The following is a 24,416-nucleotide window of genomic DNA, read 5'->3' on the forward strand; positions in this document are numbered from 1 at the left end:
AAAGTCAAAATCAGATGCTTAATCTCCCAAAAGAGTATGGCTTCCTAGGGAAGTGTTGGAATTTTTTTTTAATTAAAACTTTTAATTTTTTTTCTATGCTAGCTGTTTTTTTCATGCAGCATTTTTGTGCTTGTGCCAAAAAAACAGACTTTGTTTTGTGTTTCCTAGTGAACGGAGTTCTCTGGTACACAGGAGGAGGCAGTGAATGGGAGAATTTAGGCCTTTCCTTGTTTAAATCTCACTTCTAGTAAGCTGTTAACATCCCTAGCAAAGCCCAAACAAAACACTCGGTAACCTAGTTTTCTGGACCTTTTGTGCAAGGATTCATTAACTACTATTTATAGTTACTGTGTGCTGTGCATTATGAAAATATATCCTAGAAACAGACTATCTGTAAGGGACCCTGCAGTGACTCAGTTCCCAATGTCAGAACAGTTCATGCAGTATAAACCCTCCACCTACTGAAGAAATTGTGGCTGTTGGAAAACAACGCTGATTTTTTGCTTTATTTATTCAACTGATGTTTCACGCATAGCAGGAACATTCATGAAAGCAGCCTAAAAGCTGTTTTCCAGCTCTTTAATGTGATGCTGGCCAGACCTGCTGAAAACATGATCATGTAGTAATGCTAAGATTCTGCTGTACTTCTGTCCTAGGCTGAAGTGTTCAAGGAGAAGCAGATGCAGCAATGGTGAGAGCTGTTTGGGGCTCTTTTATGCAAGAGACCTTAAGCATTCTTTATTTTCCACAGTAAGCTGGGAACACATGACTGAGCAGGAGGAGAAACCTAACAGGTCCTGTAAAATCAGTAGACTTCCACAATTATTTTCATGCTTCGTGTTCTACTCAGGAGCAAAATGGGAGCCTGCCATGATTAAGTCTACCTGTGTTTGCCAAGGTTCAGCAACAGACTGCTCTATTTGAACTAAGGTAGGAATCATGAAAGTAGATGGAGTAGAGAGACTAAGGACTTTGGATAAAACCTAGGATTTCACTGTCTGCTAATGTTTAGTGCCAAAATGGGTAAGGAAGCTCAGAAATGTTTTAGGAAGTCCCTGGTATCCGTGTTGTCAGAGTTCCAAGGTAAACAGCACTTAACGCTTCCTGGCCAACATAACCACAATGTTGCATGGCACACATGGTCAAACCCCATTAATTTTAATTCTCCTGCACTAAGAAAACTAAGGGGAGATCATCCTAGCTTATTGCCTCAAAGGAAACGGACTTTTTCATGTGGTAGGAGAGAGAGGCTTAATAAAGCAACAAAACAAAGCACCTGTATAAAGGTAGTGTAATAGTAAAGCTGCATTTTCAAACTTAATGCTAGGAAAAATACAGGTATAACCATTTGTGTTACAGTCCAGAAGGAAATTACTGCATCAAAGAAGGCCACTTAACATGCTTTTGTGTCAACTCCTCCTTTTCCCAGATCCAACTAAAAAGAAGTAGTGTGTCTATCCTTAATGCTGGAACAGCCAACTTAAATAACCAGAGTTTCTTCTGTTGCCCATAGGGTTGGTCCACGGACCTTTTAGGTGCCACTGTAGAAACTGGATGAAAGCCACAGGGTAAGAATGTTTTTGGTAGGCAGTTTGGCTGAAGCAAGCAGAACAGATGTGCAGGTGCCCAGTTCCCAGGTCTGGCCCGAGCCAGCGGCCCGGGGAGAAGGGTGCAGAGCAAAATTGCCCTTTGGTAGCAGCTAGACTAAATCCCGGTGGAAAAATCCTGCTTCTCTTGAAATCGCGGAAGAGGGAGAGTTCCACTCCCCTGAAAACAGCTTCGGAGCCGTTGCGGGCTCCAGCTGTACGCAGGTGGCGGACGCATACCGGCCCCATCCCGTCAGGGAGCCGCCGTGCTGCGGGGCGAGGGGCCGGGCCGGGCGGGGCGAGGCGGGGCCGGCAGCGCGGCGCTGTGGCCGCGGCCCGCGGGGCCATGGCGGCGGGGCTGGAGGAGGCCTTCGGGGCGGCGGGGGAGTTCGGCGGCGCGCAGCGGCGCCTCACCGCCTTCCTCGTGCTGCTGCAGGTGAGCCGCCGAGGGACGCGCCGGGCCGCGCCTCTCGCTCTTTCCCGCGGTCGTCCCCTGCCCCGGCCGCCCGGGGCTGCCTGCCCCCGGCCGAGGGATGCGGCGGGCCCTCGGAAGCCCCCGGTGCTAGCGCCGGGCCCGGCCTCCTCCTGCTTCCCCTCGCTGTGCGCCTGTGCCGCGTCCCGACCGGTGTCTGAGCGGTGCCTGCGGCTGTGCTGCGTGGAAGGAAGTGGAGTCCAGCCGCGGGAAGCTTGGTTTTTTTTTTTTTTTTTTTAGTCATTGGTGAAAGTGATATTTCACGGTGCTGTCTTTAAATAACGCCCACACCCCCGTATGCAAACATTTATCTGTCGCTCCCAGCTCCTTCGTAAAAGGCTTCCTCCTGTCAGCGCAGTTCTGCAATTTGGATTAAAGCACTGCTGGGGGGAAGGAAGTGGTACTGGTAGGTTACGGGTTTGTGTCTGTAGCTTGTTTCTCCGAGTATGTTCAAGGTAAGTGTCTGATAAAACAGCTTTGGAGCCATCAGTCCAAGCCCACCACCCCGAGATGCTCCCTCTAAATTCAGAACTTTCCCACTGATGGTAACGTGCCAAAAATGATCACCGAGACTTAAGGATGTCAGTTCAAGTTAAAAGAAAAAAATCACACAAGTTGGAAGACGTTCACAACATGAAAGCCATAGGATGTGTAAATGTGCTTACAAGGATTTCCGTATGAGAATCTTTTTTTATTCCTGAACTTCCAAGTTTTCCCAGTGATCAGGTAAGGGTTTCAGTCTCTGCAATGGAATCTGCAATGGAAAGTACTAGCAGAAGTTCAAAAACAAATGCACAAAATGTCCCTTACATTTCTAGTACTCATGATTTGTCACTGCAGGTTGTATTCTTTGAGTAAAGTAAGTAAAAAGTTTTTTTTTTTCTTTTTTAAGAAAAGAACCTTGGCCTTAGGGTTAAATCCTAGCTGTGAAACTACGCTGAAGTTCTTAATGCCTTCCTTTCCTATCCCTGGCTAAAAAAAAACAGTAAGATAGAACAACGTTGGAACAGAGAGGAGGGTGGCAAGATGACGCAGTCACTGAAGGTGCATCGGTAACTTAGGAGTGGTACCTGTTGCTTCCAGCTGCCCTGATGGATCATGTCGTGGGGATTTAAACACAGTAGACTTGGTTTGCATTGCTGAATGAAGGGAAATTGTTTGTTAATTTAATGAAAAGCTTACAGTATGCCAACAAAAAGGGTGGTTTCTCTTTGGGATTGTTCAGGGTAAGTGATGTGTATCTTGTTTTAAGGTATACGTGGCTTGTCAGTCAATGCTTATCGTGCTTGTGGGAGCCATGCCTGAGTATCGTATAGACCAAGAAGGAATTCCAGCGAGCAAAGCTGAGCTTGCCAAGCATATCCATTTCATGAGCAACTTCACATCTATCGTAACCGAGGCAAGTACTTCCGTCGCGCCTGTTTATTCTTTTCTTGGGATTTAGGCCACCAGTGCTTGAGAAAGTTGAGCAGGGCTTAGCGTAATGTTTTTCTTGTGCTATTAAAAATGGCTGGAACCCACCCATCTGGATCTTCTAATTTATTCTTTTTTTTTTTTAAAAACTGAAAGTATATTATTAAATTATTAGTTGAGTTTTCCTAGTGTAAAACCAATACACTTAGTAGGTTCGTTAAACTTTATTTCTTTTGTTTTCAGTTTTCTTCATCTTCACATGTTTTTGAAAGTCATTGCTAGTGAGACTAATCATTTAACTACTGTTTATAACTCTGGAATTTAGCATGAGCTCCTCCTAATGTCTCTTTTCCACCAAGAAAAGGTTCAATTTGTCATGTCTGTGCAATCTGTGCTATGTATTTAAGCTTTCCCCTGGAGTTGTTGAATTAGCTTCTCAGAGAAGATGCATCTTAAAGATTAAAACGAGCATGAAAGGGCAGTGTATGCACCACATGTCTGGGTATTCTCATGTACGGTGAGAGTGGGAGCTGGAACAGATTGAAGTTTGCTGAGTGGGACAGAAGCTTGACCCTTCATCCTCATGCCTTGTGAATTCCACGCAGAAGGCTGCGTTCGCTTTTTGCTAGTCCCTGGGCTATAATCATTCAGGGGAGTGCGAGTGACCTAAGCATTGCTGCCAGTGCCAGAAAAAAGATTGTGTGGGTGGCTTGGCTTCTAGCGTAAACTGTCAGAATTCTGCTGGCTGTGCTCTCGGCGCGGCTGTCAGTAACTTGCTAAGGCAGGATAGCTCTTGGCGTGGCTGGTGCCCAGTTTTTGCTTCCTTCCCATTATCACAAATGTGAGACTGTACTGTTTATCTTGGAAAAATGTAATGACTAAGAAATAAGAAGGAATGTTACAATATTGGGTCATATCCTCTGTCAGAAACAGATTTTCTTGATTAGCGTGATTTACAAAATCACCCTTCAATTTGAGACTCAGCAGGATGCACGATATGGAGTAATGCTTAATTTACAGTCAGAAAAAAAGCAAATTTAATCTGGTACTGTATTTTAAACGTAGGAGTCAGTGTGCCTATTTCCAAAAAATGTAGTGATTTTGAAGACTTACTAAAAACAAGCAAACAAACAAAACTGTTCCCATTCATTTCAGTAACTAAGTTTTTTTATTACATTGTTAATAAATGTGTATATATATTTTCATGTCTTAGATGCTGGCCAACATTTTTCTGGATGTTAATGGTCTAGTAAGTAAATCAAACTGCCATGTGGATTTTAAAGAGCTAGAGGATGTCTGTTATGGTGATAGCAAAGTTGGCAATGTTTTTGTTGGCAAGCTGCAGTTAATTTTGACAAATATTTAACCAGTTCCTTTTATGCCAATAAAGTAGACGGATGCATTCTTTTAAAAGATATATTCTTCACAGATTATATCAGACTTGGTAAACTATGAGCATCTCCCAGTCACATACTAAGCAGCTAAAGTAACAGTTTGCGAATCAATCTTTTCTCTCGTCATCTTCTGAGAGGAAGCTGCTTTTATAAAGTTTATTTCCTATACTTTGCTGATGTTACAGAGTTTAAATCATAAATATTTTCAGTTCTTTTCTGGCTTGACAGCAGCACTGTTCTGCTCTGAAGCTCAACAAAACTTCAGAGGAGCTCTTAAGATCTGGTTCAAGAAATAATCATTATAATCAGTTTTGGCGTAACTAAGATTTTGTAAATAACAGCTCAGGGTTTGTTTTTAGAAAGTACAGTTGTTTGAATTGCTTCTTGGATTGCCATCAGCTCAGTCTCCGTGCTTTATTTAACAAGTGATACTTAGGAAGGTGAGTTAAGGAAAATGTTTTACATTGATGTAGAAATCATCCTTTAATTTTGAGAAGCTGAATTTTACAACCGTATCTAGGACCTGAAAGGCTGTTTTCTGTCTCATATCAGCCTGAAACACTGCAGATGAGAACTGGGAGTTTGAAATTTGTATGCTGTGGTGTGCTAGCACAGAGGAGGAGGACTCACGCCAGCAGTGCTCTGTGTCTTGGAGAGGACGCGCTGTGATATTTTTATCCCAGATGAAATTTCCTGAGGATTTGTGCCCAGGAATATTTTATTGCTTAAGCCTCCTCAGAAAGTTAAGAAAACGTAAGTTTTGTGAGTTACATCTTTATCTGCCGTAATAGGGTGGAATCTAATACTATACCAAGAAGGTATAGTAGTAGGAAAGTAGCTGCAAGTGCTGCTGCACAGGAGTTTTACCATCCCAGAGTATCCAAAAATACTCCAAAACCCTGAAGTGTTGAAACTGGGTACATTAGACTAAAGTGAATGCTGTTAAATCTCATCCTACTCCTGCAGTCTGCCGTCTTGCAGGCTGCTGGACGGGCAGGGCACAGGTTACCAGAGTGGTGGGACAGATAGAGCCACATCTTATCTCTACGCTGCCGCTATGAGAGTCAGGATTGACGAATGAAAGCACAGGTTTCTTCATATTGCTATAATCACAAGTTTCTGAAAATTCCTAATACTCTGTGGGGATCTGTATTAATTCAAGGTTGAGGCTGTGGTATGCTGTGTAGGATTCTGGTCATATGCCTCTTCCCTGATCCCTGTCCCCCCTTTTAATCCTTTCATTTCTTAAAAAACAAACAAACAAACAAACAAAAACTAAGTGGTATTAGGATCCTTCTTCCTTTCATGGAAGGAAATACTGCAGATATCGTTTAGCAGATATCATTTAAAAAGTCAGCACAACACTGTTTTGGCTTGAATACTCATCCCCTTTCCCGATTAAGTGTCCTTGCACATTACAAATAATTATTAAATATTTCTTTCTGTAAGGCTTTGCATTGAATTAGTTAAATTCTTTTCCTGGAACATGACTTGGGATATTCTGATCACATTTCTTTCCCAGCTTCATGATGTGAGCAATATTTGTAATCCCAGCAGTGCATTTCTGTTGCTGCTGATTCTACTTGTGTGTAGTAGGGGGGCTGCACAAGCCAGCTGCGTGCCTTGCCCCACCAGGACATTGCTTCCTACAATTTCCAACCCACTGTCAGTTCATGCTGTTCTTTTCTGTAGAACAGACTACTTTTGCTTATGCTACCTCAGTTTAGCTTTTGCATGAAGTAGAAAGTACATTTTATAAAGAAACCCATTATTTGTTTCTAACTCTTTTTTGTTTGGTCATAAATGTGTGCACACAATAAAATACTAAGAGGTATCCATGAGTAGTTAATAAGTATTTCTTAAAGTTCTTATAAAGCAAGTCTTCTTTAGGACATCTTTCCATAATCCTTTCCTGCTTCTCTTCAACACGTGTACAGTGCAGGGCAACAGCGTTAGGAATTACGGCTGCACAGCAGTAGCTGTCTCAGTACTAAAAGCGTGAGCATGCTTTATTCTTGTTAATGAATAATTTTTATTACTTGTTGATTGAAATAACTAAGCTTATGTAGAAATGGCTGAGCAGTTTAAAAATTGAAAAATTCCTAATTTTAACTTGTCACTTTGTCAAGTGTTGGGAATGGAGGTGAAAGTAATTAAATCTACCAAGTCAAAAGCTTAGATTATGATGATATTTCTTGGAAAAGTAGAGGAAGATGTCTGTTAGGGAGGAAAAAGAAATACTAATGCTGGCTTGTGCAGCAAACTTTGAACAAAAATTGAATTGGATATAAAGAAAGCGATGGGAAATGGCACCAGAAGAATTTTGGTAGATGTCCTTGTTTTGGAGAAAGCCAACAACTTGCTGTTAATACTTAAGACAATAAGGAAATTCTTTTATTACAATTATTATTATTATTGTTTTTGATAGTGGTATCTAATTGAACAAGAAGCCTACAAAGTGAGCCTTGCATCATCCCTATTTTTTGCTGGATTGCTTATTGGAAACATCACGTTTGGCCCTTTGTCAGATAAACTGGGCAGGAAACCAGTGTATATTTCAGGTAAGACCGTTAAAGTGTTCTCATGTGTTCTGCATGGATAACAACATTGCTGGTTTTGCCCTGCCTGTGGGCCACCCTGCCATGACACTGATATGGAGTCAATGGTCTGGTTAAGTATTTCTGCTAGAGTAAAGCAGCACTAAAATTGGTTGATATGAGTGTGCTCAGCAGCATAGTGGGCTCTGGAATATCAGTGACAGATGAAAAATAACCGATTTTTGCTATGACTTTGCTATTTGGGTGCAGTGCTGCATGCGTTTCCTTGCCATTTTGCACCCCAATAAAAAATAATCCCCCTTTTTTGGGAGAAGATGGGGGAGAATCTGAATTTCTTTAGAGTTGGTAGATTAGGCCCTGCTATTTTGTTTTCCAGCTGCACTTGCAACAGCTGGAAAGGGGTCATTTTTTAAATTACAACATTGTCTCAAGGAAACATTATCTTTGTTATTGTAGACATAAAGTGTAAGACTTGGAGATGATCGTAGTTTTCACGTAGTATGATTTCAGAAAGCCAAATGTGAGAGAGGAGTGCTGTAGACTCATTGCAGTCACTGTGCTCCCTGCCTTTCTTCTGAGATCAGGCTGCATAGCATAAGTACTAATGCTATTTTATTCTCTCTGCAGGTCTATTTTTTGATGTCCTTTTTGGGTATGTTACAGCATTAGCTCCAAATTATGGCGTATTTGCAGTTTCACGTTTCTTTGTTGGAATTGTGAATGGTGGAATGGCTCTTGTGTCTTTTGTCCTAACACAGGAATATGTAGGAAAATCATTTTGGTCATTTACAGGTGGGATTTGGGAATGTTTAATCATTATTACTGTGCCAAGTGTTGTTCTGACTATCAATACCTTACTTGCTACAAATTAAAAAATTTAAAATGTCAAGTTAGTTAGCATGTCAAATGAACATGATGCTGATTCATCGGAGATCTAATTTTTGTGCTTAAATAAGAAACATAGGATTGGGTTTGTTTGATAAATAGCAAAAGTAGGGTTTTTAAATGGGTACACTGATTCCAAAAATTTCGCTGCACTGAAAAAAAAAAAAAAAAGGCAGATCCTGCCAGTTCTGAATGGTGCTGTACAGTATCTTGGGAAAATATGCTTCAAAGTGTTCTTTGGAATTTCTCTGCACCACAAAATGATTGTGTTTTTTACCTCTATTAGATGTGCTGAACATCCAGTATTTTTAAATGTCCTTTCTCGATGTCACTGCCAAGACTTAAAGTAAATTTAACACTTGCGTGTTGTGCTGTTGTAAAACTCAGAGAAACGTTTTCAGCTAGCGCAGCATGGGGAAAAACTTGGTCCAAGTGCTGACTCGCTGTGACTGTGAGCGTATTTCTCTCTGTTCTCCAGTTACCTCATTCTGCTATTTTCTCATTTCTCCTCTGGACTCCTGGGGATGTAGGAGGCAGTTGTGGTTTGTTGATAGCTTTCCGTTTCAGTTGTGTTTTTTCAAGTACTGAGTTTTCTTCTCCCGGGTTCACTTTTTTGACTCACGTCATCTCTCTCCCGCCCCTCCTTCCCCCTTGCCCTTGTCTCTATCTCAGCTCTTCCCAGCCTTTCTCCCTGCAGGGCCAGCCTCCTGAAGGACCGACGAGACAGCCTGCTTCCTGCTGCTTGTCACTTTAGGTGCTTTATTCTAGTTCTGCTCAGCTGTTGGCAAAGAGGTGCTGCACAACTGATCAGGGGCTGAAGGAGAGGAAGCTGCTGAACGCTGCTCAGCAGTGTTAAAGAAGCTCTCCTAGGTGCTGCCTGTGAACTAGGCTGTGTGCGCGATAGCTGAGAGCTTCTGGGTTAGTACGAGACCTCCTGTGTTAGCCTGCAGAAGGTTTGTTGGTAGGCTTTTGGAATGGAAGTTGACCCTGTGTTTTTAAAGTTTTTATTTACACTTGTTCATCAGAAGCTTGCTGTAGTGTACCTCTGGTTTGCGGCTGTTTATATACTGACCTCAGTCCTTGTATTTTCATAGCTTTCTTGCAATTTCTGTTCCAGCCTGCCACCTCTATTCAAGATTATCTTAAAGACCTAAATAAATCATTTGCAATGCTTCCCCTTCCTGTCTTTGGGTTTTCTCTTTGGTCTGTAGGTTTCTGTTCGTTTCTTGATCTGTACTATGCACCGCCCTTTATTTTTGAAAGGAAACCAGCCCTGCTCACCTTCCCCCACTCGCCCAGTTATACAAAGGCATTCGTCATTAGGATTGCACAATACACTTAAGCCAGCTGGTTCACAGAGTGCTACAAAGATACTGTAAAGATTTTAGTGCTATTTTATTTAGATCTATCAAGGGGTAGTGATTTAAGGTTTCTACTTAAGTTTGGTTTTCGTTTTTGTGTATCTGTAGTCACTTTTTTGGTCTTGTATTTCCAGGTTCATTAACTAATTTGACGTTTGCGGTTGGCATTGCTGTTTATGCTTTACTGGGTTACTGTGTAAGAGAGTGGCGTCACCTGGCATTGGTATCAAATACTCCAGGAGTCATCTTCCTTCTTCTTTCGTTGTAAGTAGTTCACGTGCATTGTAATGATAAAAATTATGCATTGATTTAACGGTTATTTTTCTTATCATAGTTCAGAAGAGTGGTATAAACAAGGATGATATTTTTCTGTATGTTTTTATGAACCAAGCAGAAGAAAATCATGTAGTGAAGGAGGAAGCATTTTTAAACAAAGCAGAAGGTCAGGGCTGCCCGGAAGAAAAGCTTGCATTTCTGTTTGCTGTTACAGTTGTGGCAGCCAGTGTTGCAAAGAGCAGCTGTATGCCAGCTGTCTAATAAAGCTTGATTACAAATCTGCTTGGGGAAGGAAAGGCCTGCCAGAGGCCGTGAGCTGGAGCATCAGCCAGGAACACAGCCTCCTGCCAAAGTTGGGTTTTGGTGCTTGAGAAGTTTTGGAAGTCCTCCTAGAGGAGGGGTTTTAGAATTACTTTTTAAGACAGGCATGTGTGCAAAGGGAAATAAGTGAGAGCACTTGGAATTGCGTTTCTACTGTGAGATGTCGTGTATCTGCATGTTTTTGAGGTCCCTTGTTTCTGTTTCTGTCACTATTGCATTTGCGTTCTCCTATTTAGAAATCCTACATAGACATTATTGTAAAAAAGGTTATGAAATATAGCAGTATTTAAAAAACTGAAAGTGCTAGCATTGTGTTGTTAGAAAATATGCTTTTAAAATACCAAATGATATCCCATGTATACTTCTGATAGTTAGAGCTTCAGAAAAAATAAAAGCATTATTAGTGTAGTAGATTCTCTATTTAAACTTGTCTCAACATGACTGAGTGCTTTGACAAGCATTTCCAAAAATCTTTGTGTAAAGTTAACCGTATATTATTATCAGAATATGTGGAATTTAATAGGCAGAACAGTGTAAATAAAATGTATTTTTCTGAATTTTGCGTTGGTACCATTTGTTTTGTTTTGATTATTGATTTGCAAAACAGGGAGCTTGATTTTACTGCTTTCCTTGTAGGAACAAACTTGTCATCATTGATTTTCTTCCCTGTTAGTATGCTGCCAGAATCACCACGATGGCTGTATTCCCAAGGGAAAACTGCAGAAGCTGAAGATGTGATGCAATATATTGCCCTTGGTAATGGAAAAGAAAGATTAAATCTAAAATTAAAACCAAGTGCAGGAACTTCACGAAAGGATGAATCACCACCTGGTATACTAAACTTAGTAAAACACCCAGTCCTTCGGTGGCGAACCATCATACTTATGTACATCTGGTATGTAATAACAAGACACTGAGATGCTGTGAATGAGTCAGACATGAGGAAACTGTTAAGATTTTCATCATTTTCTCTTAAAAATGCTGTCCTCAAACTAATCATAAATCTGATGGTTAATGAGGGCAGACAGTAAACATCTAAAATGGTGTGTTGTAAAGCTGATGTTTCATTATTATTTCTGTTGCAGTTTCAGTATGTTATTTAGAATCTGCCTCAAAGCCTGCTAAGAAATAATCTGGTGAAAACATAATATTTACTTTCAGTGAAATGAGAAGCCAAAGCAGAAATTGAGAGGATATATATTTGAGCCAGTTTTAGGAAGCACTATATGGAATAGAGATCTGGAGTAAGAGTTGGAATACGTGTAAGAAATGTGATGTAAGAATACGTGGTTCAGTGCAGGAAAACTGGGGGCAATATGAAATGCAGATAGCATATTAGGTGCTGTTTTTGTTTTTGCAACTTGGGGAAAAAAAAGATGTCAGAGCAGAGAAGGATCAGCTAACTAACCTAGAAAAAAACAAAGATTATAGGAAATTCCAGAAGTTATGCTGTGCATGTGTATGAGCATTTTTTTTTCCTTTCACATAGTTTACTTAAATAGGAACTATTCTCTTTGTCTTATTTCTCCTGTTGGACAAAATAAGAGTCTCTTCTTAACGCATTAACTGAAAATAGCTAATCTATAACTTGGCATAATTTGCCTTTTAAATCTTAACCTTTAAAGATTAGATATGCTTGTAATCTAACTTTTATGGTTATTTTTAGGTATGTCTGCAGCTTGGTATACTATGGGCTAACTTTAAATGCTGGTGAATTAGGAGGAAATCTTTATTTAAATGTGGCTCTTTATGGTCTTGTGGAAGTTCCAGCTTTTCCACTCTGCATGTTCTTTATTGAGAAACCTTGGTAAGAAAAACTTATTTCCTAATTTTCTGCATATATTTGTAGACAGCCTAGAAAAACATTAACGTTTTTCTTGGGATGATACTTCACTGTTCTTCTAAACCAGTTGATTCTTTATGGATTAAGTCAGCTGCAGGGGGTTCTGGAGTTGATATTGAAATGGGAATTTAATTTTCTGCCTTTTCCATTCTTTAGTTTTGTTCATAGTTTGAATTATTCAAGGCATGGGATTTTCCATGATTAATGTTATTAAAAACAACAAGTTTGGTCTTCATGGAAAAAAATATGTATAGTTCAGTTATTTAAGTATCTATAGCTTGTTTGTACCTCTTGTTTTGTTCAGAGTGACTTTGTAGTATATCAAAGTCTACAAACTGCAACTGAAAACAGTTTTCAGCGTTGTTCATTTTTACTTAAATTGTTCAAAGAGACCTTTGAAGGGTGAGCCGTTTAGTTACCATGAAGGCATGGATGGTCGATGCCCATGTCTTTTCATACTTCGCAGTGTTTGGAGGCCATCCTTTGGTTGGGCACTTTTTTTTTTCCAAAGGCTGGATAGTCAGTGTCAGGGCACAGTGCTACTCGGGTTTCACCTAACCTTCAGTTTGAGTGTTTTTGTAATGGTGTCTTGGTCTCATTGAGATCAGTAGAAAAATGACTTTCTTCATCAAGGTGAGGATATTACGTTTACAATTTGTTTGGCAGTAAAAGAAGCTCTAGGCTCTGCCAAGCAAAAAATAAATAAAAAAAACCACCAACCTTCACCCGAAACCCAGAAAACTTAAGGACATGCATTTAAACCACAAACAGCACAAATCTTTTCCTACATGTTAATTTCTTTGTATTTTGAAATTTTTAATTTACCTGGCAAGCTTTTATTTTTTTGATTCTTGAAGTAAGGAATATGTAGTTTTATTCACTTAATGGAAAAAAGGTGGTAAGCCAGCTGCTCTGTTTTTGTTCAGCTGTAGTGAACAGTTCCTTCAGGTACAGCTGTCTTGTTGCAAAAATATTTAGAAGATTTTAAAAATAAATATTTAGCTTATAGATTAACTGCAGTTCTTCTAATTAGGGATAGTAGTTAGAAGCAGCTGTGAGAATTAATGAAATAACAAGCATAAATAGTTCTTGTACATGCCTGCAAACTGGTGCTAAGGATGTATTTATAGACCTGTGCAGGTAATTATGAAATATTTAAGTATGACAGATGTAGTGATGGGTTGGTGTCTTTCTATCCTGTCTACTTCCTTTTTATTTTAAAACACTAGGTAGTAGAAACAACCTTTACTTATTTTTGCATGTATACTGTTAAATGAGGAAGCATATGAAGTAGTTTTACTGTGTTGTAGCTGCATATATTCATGTCAACTTGTAAAAATACAGATTAAGAAACTTAAGAAGTACTTTTTGAATTATTACTATGTTTGTGTGTATGCACTGTGATACCTTTTAGTGGCAAAAACAAAGTCTGTGAATTCTTGTTGCTGAAGTAGATGGGTTCTTCTTAAGAAAAAAAATCTAGAAGTAGGAAAGCATTTATGGGAGGCCTTTGGTACACAGAGCTGGGAAAACAGTGTAGGATTTTAAGCACTTAATATGGTACCATAGGTATGTAACTTACTCATGTTGCTATATGTTTCAGCTGGTGTTTTGCAGAGGGATTCAAAATATATTGAAGGACTTTGTTTCCGTCTTTATCTTGGTGCTCTTTTCCTTCTAGGTCTGGAAGACGTAAAACTATGATGTGCTTTCTGATATTTGCAGGATTTGCCTGTATGTTTACCATGTTTTTACCAAAAAACTCTGGTAAGTATGTAGTGCTGCCAAAGTAGGTATTTGTTACATTGTTTTCTCAGCTTTTATTTGAATAATGAGTATTTCCTGACTCTCCAGACCAAGGCTGGTCAGGTAGCCAGGGTCCTGTCTGTATTGCTTTTAACCTCTTGTAGACATAATTAGCCCTTACTAGGACCTGTTAATTGACTAAGTTTGTCTGACTCCAAGCTCTTTGCTCTCAGAAGGTCAGAACAACCTATCATGTTCAGTTTCAAATACTGACACTGCATTCATTCATTCTTGTTAATCAATTTACCTTAAAATGTTGCTTTTAATAACAAGACTGCAGGGCTATAATTTAGTTAGATCTTGATGGTATGAGACACCAAGGTTAATTTTACATTTGTTTTAGTGGCATGCAGTGTTTTTAGAAATATGAACTGAGACTTTCCTGAATTAAAAGTTTAACTCATCACTTAAAAAGAAAACAAAAACAAAACCCACTAAAGCTTAAAAAAAAAAAAACACTTATTTTGTATTTGGAACTTAGAAATGGAGGTTGGAATTGCAGTATGGAAGCCATGGGATGGCAAGAAGCTTGCTGTCTTTCTCAGCTTTGTACTCTGTACTGCTGCAATGTGCAGTTTGAGGACAACTCGTGGTAACAGAGTATCGTCAAGCATTTCTGATCTCAAAAGATGTCTTTTTTCTGTCATCATCAGTGACCTTCCGGATGTTTTTTTTCTTTTCACGTTTCTTTCCATTTCGAGTGCGTTTGTTCTGTACTAGCATGTACCTTAACCACTGAAAATGTAGGTCTAAATGACTCTAACAGAAGTGGCCACTCAGATTCTGTTTTTCATAATATTGCCTTAGTAGAAATGTTTTAACTTTACGAGTCTGTTAACATCATAGAGCACCAGTGATGTGATTACAAAGTAGCTTTCTAAAGTTGTGTTTATCTTTAACAGATATAAATGCTGTCTGGCATCCATTTCAAATTAACTGCAGAAAAGTGTAAGAAAAAAAAAAAAAAACAAAAAAAATCTCGTAATCCTATTTGCTGTGCTTGCGTTAATTCAAATCCTCAGACATTTTGTTGTTCCTTTTATTGAGACCATCTCTTCCCTGTTTGCACTTCTCATTATATATTTAAAAAAAAAAGGCACGAAAGAAAAGCAGTAGTGACTAATCCAGGATAAGGTAGTAATTGATAAAGAACTGCTAAATTCCAGGGAATCTTTTTTTTTTTTTTAATCAAGTTGACTTTAATCCCTTTAAAAGTTCTTATTTTCCTTTGTGGTAAGAGTAATACTGGTTCTTGGCCCAGAATGATCTGTATCTCTCAAGCAGAAAGAAATTCAGCTCTGAGCATGATGAAGATGAGTCACTTCCGTGGATGCAGTGAGTGTTCAGTGATATGAATATCGGATTGGGAGCTGCTGAGGGAGAGTGGCAGCGGAGGGGGAATTGAGCTGTAGTATTATTTTCTTTTCAAAAGCTGCTGTAAAGCAGGAAGACTTCCATTTTGTGTCCGCTTTATACTATAGTAGACAAAGCACACTCCTAGCCCGGGGCTAACTCACTTAGAATTTACCTGGCTGTACTGAACACAACCATAACCTTTGGTGACTTTCGTTGATATGCTTTTGACTGAAGAAAGAAAACTTCCAGTTCTTTAACTCAGTTTTGTCTCAGCCTTTGTTGATGTTGGGTACTTTCTTTTGTGCTGAGAACTACCCTTTCCTTGTGGATACTCTTTCTGAAGTAAAGACTCCTTTAGTCCTAAAGTGCTGTTTAACTGAACTTTTTCTGATAAAGATGACATCCAGAGGGAGAATCTACATTATGGCACTGCAAATGAGACTTAGTGACATCGATGGCATCAAACGCTAATCACTAACTCCTGTTCTAGAAACTCTTAAACATCAGCACTGTTTGTTACCATTTTACCTCACTTTGCTGCCCTAAATTCTATAGATCAATTAATGGAAAATTAGTGTTTAGAAATAAACTCAAATGCTTGAATTTAGTCAGAACTTGCAACTTTGACCAAAGTTTGAAAAAGTAGCACCAACTGCAGTATTTCAGACAAAATTGCGTACATATTGTTACTACCGGACATTCAAGTGAGAGGATATTATACAAAATATAATAGAAATGTTAAAGAAGGTGCACTGATATGCTTGGCTGGATCTAGCAAATGACCTATAAATAACTGGTTGCCGGAATCCCCATAGGAGAAAAGCACATTCCTGCTTAATGGTGTTATATATGTAGAGAAAATAATGGAGTGTTGTGTAAGAGTTGCTAAATATATTTTTGCGATGAGGAAGATGCAACAAATGTCCGAGCTTACTTACAAAGGACGCTGACGTGCAGTGAATTTACAGCGTGCTTCTAATCCTGCATTAATTCCCCGTGCAGACAGCCTTCAGCCTCCCCTGGGGGAGTGAATGTGGAGAAGAAAGTGCACTTTAAATTCACTCCTGAGCTTCTGGGTGCTAATTTCTCTGTCTAGACAGACTCTTTTTTTCTGTTTTGATAGTAAGACCAGAACTTCCTAAGTGCACTAATGCTATATTTCTAATATGTATATGGATATACAGCGTTTAACTTAAGTCTCCCTGGGAGAGAAGCAGTATGTTTTAAAACACAGTTGAGAATTACAGATCTCTTCTTCATTGCTTCATGTTTGGTTGATGAAAGAAAAGGTATGTCCCAGCTTTCTGATGGCAGCCCGCAAGGCTTTGAAGAGCAGCTTCACAGCTTTGCATCTGGCAACTGTATGTAACATTTGAGTTCTTACTAAGCAAAAGGAGAGCTTGGGTGAAAAAATATTATATCTATTTTGCATGAATTATGGAAATAACTGCAAAAATGCATCAAAGAAATTAAATCAAGCTTCTGGATTTCAGTTTACATACAAATGAATTTCTGCTGCAGTTGAAATAAAATTTGATTTGATCAGATGACTAGAATTGAAAATATTTAAGGGAAAGATTGCAAGGAAAAACAATAGAGAAGCAATGCGACTTTAACATTACTTAGCATCATTTGATCCAAAATGAAACATATGCTGAACTCAGTGCTGAGGAAGAGAATCTGAAATACACCTAATCAGAGCACTCATCCTTTTTCAAGTTTAACAATAAAAAAATAAATTCTCTACTTATTAAAATAGATAGTACAAACATAATCATATCCAAAGTCAGAGTAACTGAAATCCAGGTTTCTTCAGAACTTTGAAAGATCCACTCTGGTTTTGTCAACTAAAGGTCGTCTACAAGTAAACGAGGCTGCGTTAGCATTCCTTTTTTAGAATTACAGGGCTGCTGCTTCTTAAGTTCCAACAGGATGTCCCTGGGGAGCAGATAAGCTTTTGAGGTGAATCAAGTTGTAATGGTTTTAATTTAATATATTAGTCAACGAGCTTTTATTGTCTGCTTGTGCTTGTCAAAAGATGCAATTATGTGGTAAGATTTTTCTGTCTGCAGAGCTGGAGGCCTTTCCTTCTACCGCTATGATAGTTTTAGAATCCACCCACCCCTTAAAAAATAAATAAGTGGTGCTTGTCTTGTCCCTAAATATACCTTTACGTATTTGTTCTTCTGCTAGCTTTTAGGCTAGTTGGGAAGAAATGAGATATGGTTATTTGTGTGTGTGGTTGAAAAAAACACATAGATGAAACATTGTTTTTACATGAAAGTCTCTTAAAAAGGACCAGATGCTTTCAACATTGTGTAAAAAGAGTAAGAAAACAGACTATTTATATATTATTTCTATAAGATATCGTTTTATATATGAGTATACTTTTTATATAAATTTTATATATTATATATATATTTTATATATTATATATATATATATATATAAATTTTATATATTTTTATATAAAATAGTTATGTATACATATTATATATAATTATCTATGTAGTTATATGTATATGCTTAGAACTTATTTTCTTTTTCTTGAAAGGTTTACTCCTCAGTCCCACTTTGTTAGCCTTGTGTGGAAAAATGATGGTCAGTGCTGCTTTCAACATTGTATATATTTATACATCTGAACTCTACCCAACAGTGCTGAGGTAACTGAACAGAGCTTGTAGGTAAATTCAAATCCTTTCCATGTGCAGTGATCCTGATTGCTGGTGTGATTATTTTTACCTGAAATATCAATATGAGTTCGTTCTTTAATTGAGACAGTTTGTCTGAGCTTGAAAGGGCTTCTTCTCATACTTACGTGTTTTGCAGCAGTGTGCTTTCTGGAGCGGTTTCTGGCAATTTCCACCAGGGCTGAATCAGAATTAAAAAAAAAAAAAAAAAAAAAAGGAAAAAGCAGCCTTCATGCTCTGCAATGCTAGGTGCCATGTTTCTCATTTATGCTACTGATTTGGGAAGTAAAATTATAGGTTGCAGAACTGAACATGATGTGATGGAAGTGTATGCTAACTTAATTATAAATATAGAATGCGCAGTAAGGACTGTTTACAGTGCTTCTGTGTACTTAAATTTCCAACATAATTATGTTTGTTTGCCTCTTGAAAAACAAGTGCTTTTATATATTTCTTAATTAGGTATTCATAATGTAACTCATTTAATACTTTCTGCATGGCAATGATTTGCTTTATAACATTTAATTCATGAACAAGTGGGCTAAAACCCTACTTTATTTTTCATGTTCCTAACAAACTCTGTAAGGCTGAGCTCTCTCCTTTTGTCCCAAGATAAACCTGAGACAGGAAAATAAATGCCTCCTAGTCCTGTTATCCTCAGCTGCCATCTCAGCTCCACGTGGTTTTCTGAATGATACTCCAAGTACATGTTCAGAGTTTGAGCCATATTGCACTAGTTGCTCAAAAATAGCACATTTCAAAAGTTGAGCATTCCTTTCAGAGAGCAGGAAAATGAAATGTTGAGTGGAGTAGGAAGGTGTCCTGGCTGGTAGATGCATCCTCTAGCATCTAAGAAGTATTTTTAAGGATGGTGACACCCATCACTTGATTCCAGGAAACTAGGGCCTTTGTGGGGAGAGGGGCAGGGAGAGTGGGAGACTGCTTGGATTGGCTTTTTGTTTCTTTTGAAGTTCACCATTTCCCATATGTTACAGGGGCATAAACTAGACTGTGAATGCAGTTTTTGCAATAAAACTTGTGAGGATGGAGGTAGATTGGCTGTTGCTAGCTACTCAGCTTGTCATCCTTGGCAAAGGTTTAGGTTTAATACGCAAGTCACAAGCATGCTGACTGAAACTGGATTTGGAGGTTTGCTTACATTCTCTCAATCCAAACTTCTGTGTCCTTCTAAGGTCTCTTTCTTGATTTTTTTTTTTTTAATTATCATTTTAAAATTATTTTTATTATTTTATTATTATTTTTATTTATTTTTATTGTTTTTGTTTACCATCCCCTCTGCTTTTCTGGAGTTAAGAATTGAGAATCAAATCTGATTTTAATTTCTCAGCTTTTCTTTGTTTCACTGTATTCTTGTAATTTATGTTAATGCCTTCTTAAGTTCCATTGGTGTTCAGGGCCAAGTATTGTACATGTCTAACTCATACCTAGCTGGAGTTGCAGTGGTGTCTCAGCATCTTTGAAACTAGATGTTAGTGATTAGGATGTTGATTTTTTTGTTTGTTTGGTTTGGCTTTGTTAATCTGTGGAATTGCTGCTTCATTTGAGAATCTGCACTAATATTGTGGTATAAAAGTAACTGTGTGTCAAAGGTATGGAATGCTAGTAGAGAAAATGCAAGAGTAAGTTCAGAAAATCACCAGCTTTGAGACAGATTGTGCTTAATAATATGGAAAACTATTACATTAGACAATATGAAAATTCCCCACATGTGGCATATTATACATTTAAAAATGTGTTTGTTATCTCTCTGGTATTTTAATTAACTACAAATATTAGAGTTAATGCAAGAACAGTGATGGGAAAGTGGTTAATTTTAAGGTAAAACATCAGCACCATCTGGTGGTCTTTGTAAAGCTTTGTAGTGATCCTGGCATTCCTCCAGCACGGAGCCTTGCCATGCCATGTGATGAGACATGTCCCATTTCTAAGGTAGAAGAGAGGAGGTGGAATAAATTTTTTTTTGGTTTTGTTTTTTCCAATTGGATATTCTGCGGAGAAGTTAAATGTCTTCAGTAGTACAGCTCCTTACTTAAACCTTCTGATTACTCTAAGCATGAAGACCGTGCTAGGCATATTTTTTTCCTGATAGTTGGTGCATGGAGGAATGAGAAGTGTATCTCATGCTAGAAATGAAGTGCTGCAAACTGAAGTGTGTACACGTTTGGGGCTTTTTTCCTCCCTTCTTAATGTGTCTTTAGAATACCTGTTGGGGAACAGAAAGTTAAAAATAGAAAGCATCACTTCTGTTGTGTTTTTGAACAAAAAGGAAGGTTATCTTGCAGTGTTTGGAAACAGAATGAAATCATAGCTCTAGTAATACAGATGTAAATCACAGGTTTTTTTTTTTTTTTGAGAAAATGGTTGCAAAGTTATGCTATCCTTGTACATAATGTGTACAATCAGAGTGGGGGCACTGAACTGCCTAGGATATCATCAGAAAGCATATATGCTTATTTTCACAGCAGGGAAAAACATGTTTTTTATTTTTCTGTCAGTGGTTCCCCTTCTGGTCTCTGGCTTTCTCCGCAAGGAGCGTTCTGGTGAACAATCCTTGGTAAGCACAGTGCAATGTGAGAGCAGGCGGTGTGAGCAGCAGACAGGCTTTTGCATCTGCGCGGGGCTGTTTGCTGTGCAGGCAGTGCTGGCTGAGCAGCGCAGCTAGAGGAGTGCTGCGTGGCAGATGGAATTAGCCAGGCAGCTGCAGCAGGACTAATTGGCTTGAGCAAAGCCCCAGGCTGATGTGATTATGCTGGCTGTAGAGCTATTTTGGCTGGCATTAGTTTAGCACTGTGCTCCGTGGTGTGGTGGGAGCGAAGGCGGGAGTCAGGTTTAGTAGGTCTGCCAGCGAGCAGGGGAAAAGCAAGGCACTGAGGTGAGATCAGCAGTGGGTGGGCAGCTGCCAGCAGCTCAGCACCTCCTGAATGCTTCCAACAGCTCTTGAGCAGAATGCATCTTTCCTCTGGGTTGCCATAACATTGTTCTGCATAGTCCAAGCTATGCTGGGTTCTGAATTAATTATGTCCCAAAGTCTTTTAACAACTGTTTTCCTTTTGCATTGGAATTCAAACAAAATATTTTGCTTTTATGATCACCTTTTGCCATGCTTCCTCTCAGTAGGAAAAAAAGCTGGCATATCTCTGGATGTTGACAGACTTAGGGTTTGTGGGAAGGATGCTCCTAAATGAATGGTTTGGATTATTGACCGGAGTCTCTCATCTGTTAGGGATTTTGACAGAGGGGAGGAGATAGGACTTGTCTTTTGGGGTTTGGATCAATGTTGCTTCAAAGTGAGGAAGTGTGGGTTGCTATTTTCCTTTTCCCAAGAGGATGTGATGAGAGAATAGGTTGCTTTTCTATTTATTTTTACACTCAAGTCACTAGCTTTTCCTCAGCTCCTTCCATCATCTGTTTCCCTTAACCTGTGCAAAGGGCCATTAGGAAGGGTGGTGGATGTGGGTGGTTTTGGTGCTCTGGTGACCCGTGTCACCTCTCTGCTTGTCGTCTTTTTATCCTGTCGCTGTCTTCCTGTGTTCAGAGAAGGAAAAGGAAATGGGCTGAGGGGGAGAAGCTCAATGCAGTCGTGTGAGAGGAAGAAACTGGGAGATGTGGGAAGGAGAACAGCTGCTGTGAGCCAGTTCTTGCTGTCCAGCACATGAGCGCTGCCAGTGTCAGTCTCTGAAGTAAGATTTTTAGGGGTGATACAAACATGGAAGATTTTTGCATTTGATCAGCAAATGAAAGGCTTTGGGGCTTTTTGTCTGTTTCTTAAAGAGGGTCCTGCTGTTCTAAGCCATGCTTTGATTATCGTTTAGTCTAGATGAGATTGTTTCAAACCTGTCTGAAAATGGAAGGTTGCACGGAATTCAGCAGTTTATAGTGACGCATCCGGCCAAACGTTTTCAAGCTTCACGGTAGCATATACTTGTTTTCGGTTAGGAGGTGAGCACTGACTTTTCATTTGTGTAACCTAAGGCAACAGAAGAGATAGGAGATGCCATTTGGGTGGTTCTGTCTGCAGGTCCTGCCAAATTGTGAAATTGTTCCCCATCCAGCACATGGATGTCCAATTATATTGCCCTGTATGGTAGGCTGGAAAACCTAGCTCTGTTCCAGCTGTTGTGAGGAGTGCTTTTTGTTATGGTTTTGAAAGGGTGTGATTGACCTTTTAGCAGTTGTAGAAGATCTTGGAGTAACTGCTGGAGGGCTTAAAAAACTTCCTTCTTTTTAATTTTAATACAGTCTATTGATAACAAACTAAACAAAACACAAGTCATTTCTGACAGTGCTACCACACGTTGCAGTTCTGTATTCTGAAGCTACGTATCTTTCATCCTTTGTTTGAAACAGAAATGCTGGCTTGGGTGTCTGTTCCATGTCTTGCAGATTTGGAGGCATTCTGGCTCCATTTGTGCCATCTATGGTAAGACTGATTTTAATTTTTATATAACAGATGTGTTAGGTTCTCTCAAAAGCATGTTGCTCATTTTGGTACCACATACATCTATATTACTTGAAAAAATATTTTCAAGAAAAAAATAAATCAGCTTCTAGAAATGATGAACAAGATGTTTGAAAGTACCTAGTGTATTACCCTTTTTGGAAAGAATCTAGTTACTCTGTGTTGTCTTAATATTTCATCTGTTAGTGAAGTGATTATCATGTAATGCTTTCTGTACTGCTAAGACCCACTCTGTAGCTGAGTGCTTTTAGCATGTAAACAATTAAAGTTCCCATGAAGCTATTTCTGAGAAATGACATTTATTGGGTTTCTTTGTTCTATTAGTACATGGATAATTGCACACATGGAAGAGTTTTAGCTTTTCAGTGTTGACTGCAGTTCACATGGATCATGTATTTTAAGAGCAGGAAATTGCGATGTTTTTCTGTTATGTATTTTTAATTTCAGAAATCTCTCAGCCCTTCTGTACCATTGGTGGTGTTTGGAATCAGTGGGCTGTCAGCAGGATTCCTGACTCTCCTTCTGCCAGAAACACTGAATAAGCCAATTGCAGAGAGCATTGAAGATCTTCAGAGTCCCAAATACAGAGTGCTTATAAATGAAAAGGCAGAGTATTTTTTTTCTGTTGTTTTCCATTTTTCTCCCTTTATCTTACGTAAACCATGATTTAGCGCATATTGCTTAGGTTGTGCCTGAATGGACTTGCACATGAACGTTTAAAAGCCATCTTTCTCTCACATTAAGTGGAGATGAAATTTATTCTTTTTGCTTGGCTTTTAAAGATGAAAAGGCTAGACGCCTTCACATATATGTATTAAATTTTATGTAAATCAATACTATTCTGTTTGCTTAAAGAAAATCAATCTTAAGGCAATCTAAGATAATCAGGGACATCACATTCAATAACATGCCAGTACTCATAGTAAAACAACTAGATGTATTTTATTACTGGATTGCGCCTTTTTCTCTGTCATGATTTGTAATGAATATAATCTAGAATTAATGTGTATTTGAGGAAATGTTTAATCCATTATTAGTCCCCTTGGTTAGAGCCATTTAAAGCATTTTCCCATTGTAGATAGGCATTAAATAACCTTATGAAATGGGAAATTAAAGTTTTGTTTCAACAGGCAACAACCATAGAATAGAAAATGGGAGGTATATCTACTAAGTTGGGGAACAGCTTCATAGAGGAATTATTTTTTTTTTTTTTTAAAGAATAAAAAGTTAAAAGAATTTCCTGTAACAAAGAAATCATTAACTTAGAACAAAGGAGGCTTAGTATAGATAAAAAAGAACACATGCTTTCCTTGTGGTTTTTCTTTGTGCCAGTTTGTTAATTATCTGGTTGTTATTATATTTAATCAGTTCAGTCATATTACCCACAATTTATGCTTACTGTATCCTAATCCATGTCAGTACTGCATACAGTTGAAATGGGGGAAAAAACTCATTTCTGTGCTTTTTGAATGTCATTTCACTACTTAATTTAAAAAAAAATAATGGATTCTGTTTTTCACATTTAATAGCCTACAAAATCGGACAACAAAAATAAGACGTAATCTGTTTTTCAATAATTATTTTTCCTGTCTTGACAGGCAAACCAGCTGGAAGAAAGCACTTAAGTTTCAGAATGTCTCTCTGTGCTGAAAAAATGAAGCCTCCATTGAGAAGGTGCTGTAACAGCTGAAGGGCAGAGTCTTGCTGTATATATCGGAGTTGAAAATTTGGAGGACTTATGTATAATGCTGTTTATAGCATGCTGAACAGTTTTATGTGAAGGCAAGTTGAGAAGATGGAAAAAGTTGATCAAAGCTTGTGAGGAAAGAAGTGACAAATCAGTGCTTTAATGTAATGACTTAACAAAACCATACTTTGGATGTTTGGACTTCTCTGTGGCTTCTTAAAATGAAGAATTCAAATAATTTATGTTACAAAATATAACTGTTAGCTTCAGATAATAAAATGTTGCAAC

At 38.6% G+C, this 24,416-nt stretch overlaps 1 protein-coding gene across 5 annotated transcripts; it reads left to right on the forward strand.

Annotated features, from left to right (window-relative positions):
* The first annotated feature begins 1,876 nt into the window (after nucleotides 1–1,876).
* LOC121072802 (solute carrier family 22 member 15-like) lies at nucleotides 1,877–24,416 on the forward strand. Of its 5 annotated transcripts, none has more exons than XM_040562824.1 (13): nucleotides 1,877–2,022; nucleotides 3,311–3,457; nucleotides 7,294–7,426; nucleotides 8,051–8,215; nucleotides 9,804–9,933; nucleotides 10,940–11,161; nucleotides 11,933–12,073; nucleotides 13,791–13,876; nucleotides 15,197–15,250; nucleotides 17,826–17,934; nucleotides 22,330–22,402; nucleotides 22,889–23,047; nucleotides 24,040–24,416. In XM_040562824.1, the coding sequence occupies exons 1-13, from the start codon at nucleotides 1,933–1,935 to the stop codon at nucleotides 24,064–24,066; spliced, it is 1,536 nt and encodes a 511-aa protein (XP_040418758.1). In that variant the 5' UTR covers nucleotides 1,877–1,932; the 3' UTR covers nucleotides 24,067–24,416. The 5 variants fall into 5 exon arrangements, with proteins under 5 accessions (XP_040418758.1, XP_040418759.1, XP_040418761.1 ...); XM_040562825.1 differs by having other exon boundaries at nucleotides 15,200–15,250; XM_040562827.1 differs by lacking the exon at nucleotides 8,051–8,215.

Source organism: Cygnus olor, chromosome 7 (genome assembly GCF_009769625.2).
Source record: "Cygnus olor isolate bCygOlo1 chromosome 7, bCygOlo1.pri.v2, whole genome shotgun sequence".
Taxonomy (NCBI): Eukaryota; Metazoa; Chordata; class Aves; order Anseriformes; family Anatidae; genus Cygnus; species Cygnus olor.

Excerpts from the sequence above, each read along its gene's own strand:
- LOC121072802 (XM_040562824.1), top strand. The coding sequence starts at position 1,933 with ATGGCGGCGGGGCTGGAGGAGGCCTTCGGGGCGGCGGGGGAGTTCGGC. Across the intron at positions 8,216-9,803 it reads ATCATTTTGGTCATTTACAG|GTTCATTAACTAATTTGACG; the intron begins GTGGGATTTGGG and ends TTGTATTTCCAG. Across the intron at positions 15,251-17,825 it reads GAGTCACTTCCGTGGATGCA|GTTTACTCCTCAGTCCCACT; the intron begins GTGAGTGTTCAG and ends TTTTCTTGAAAG.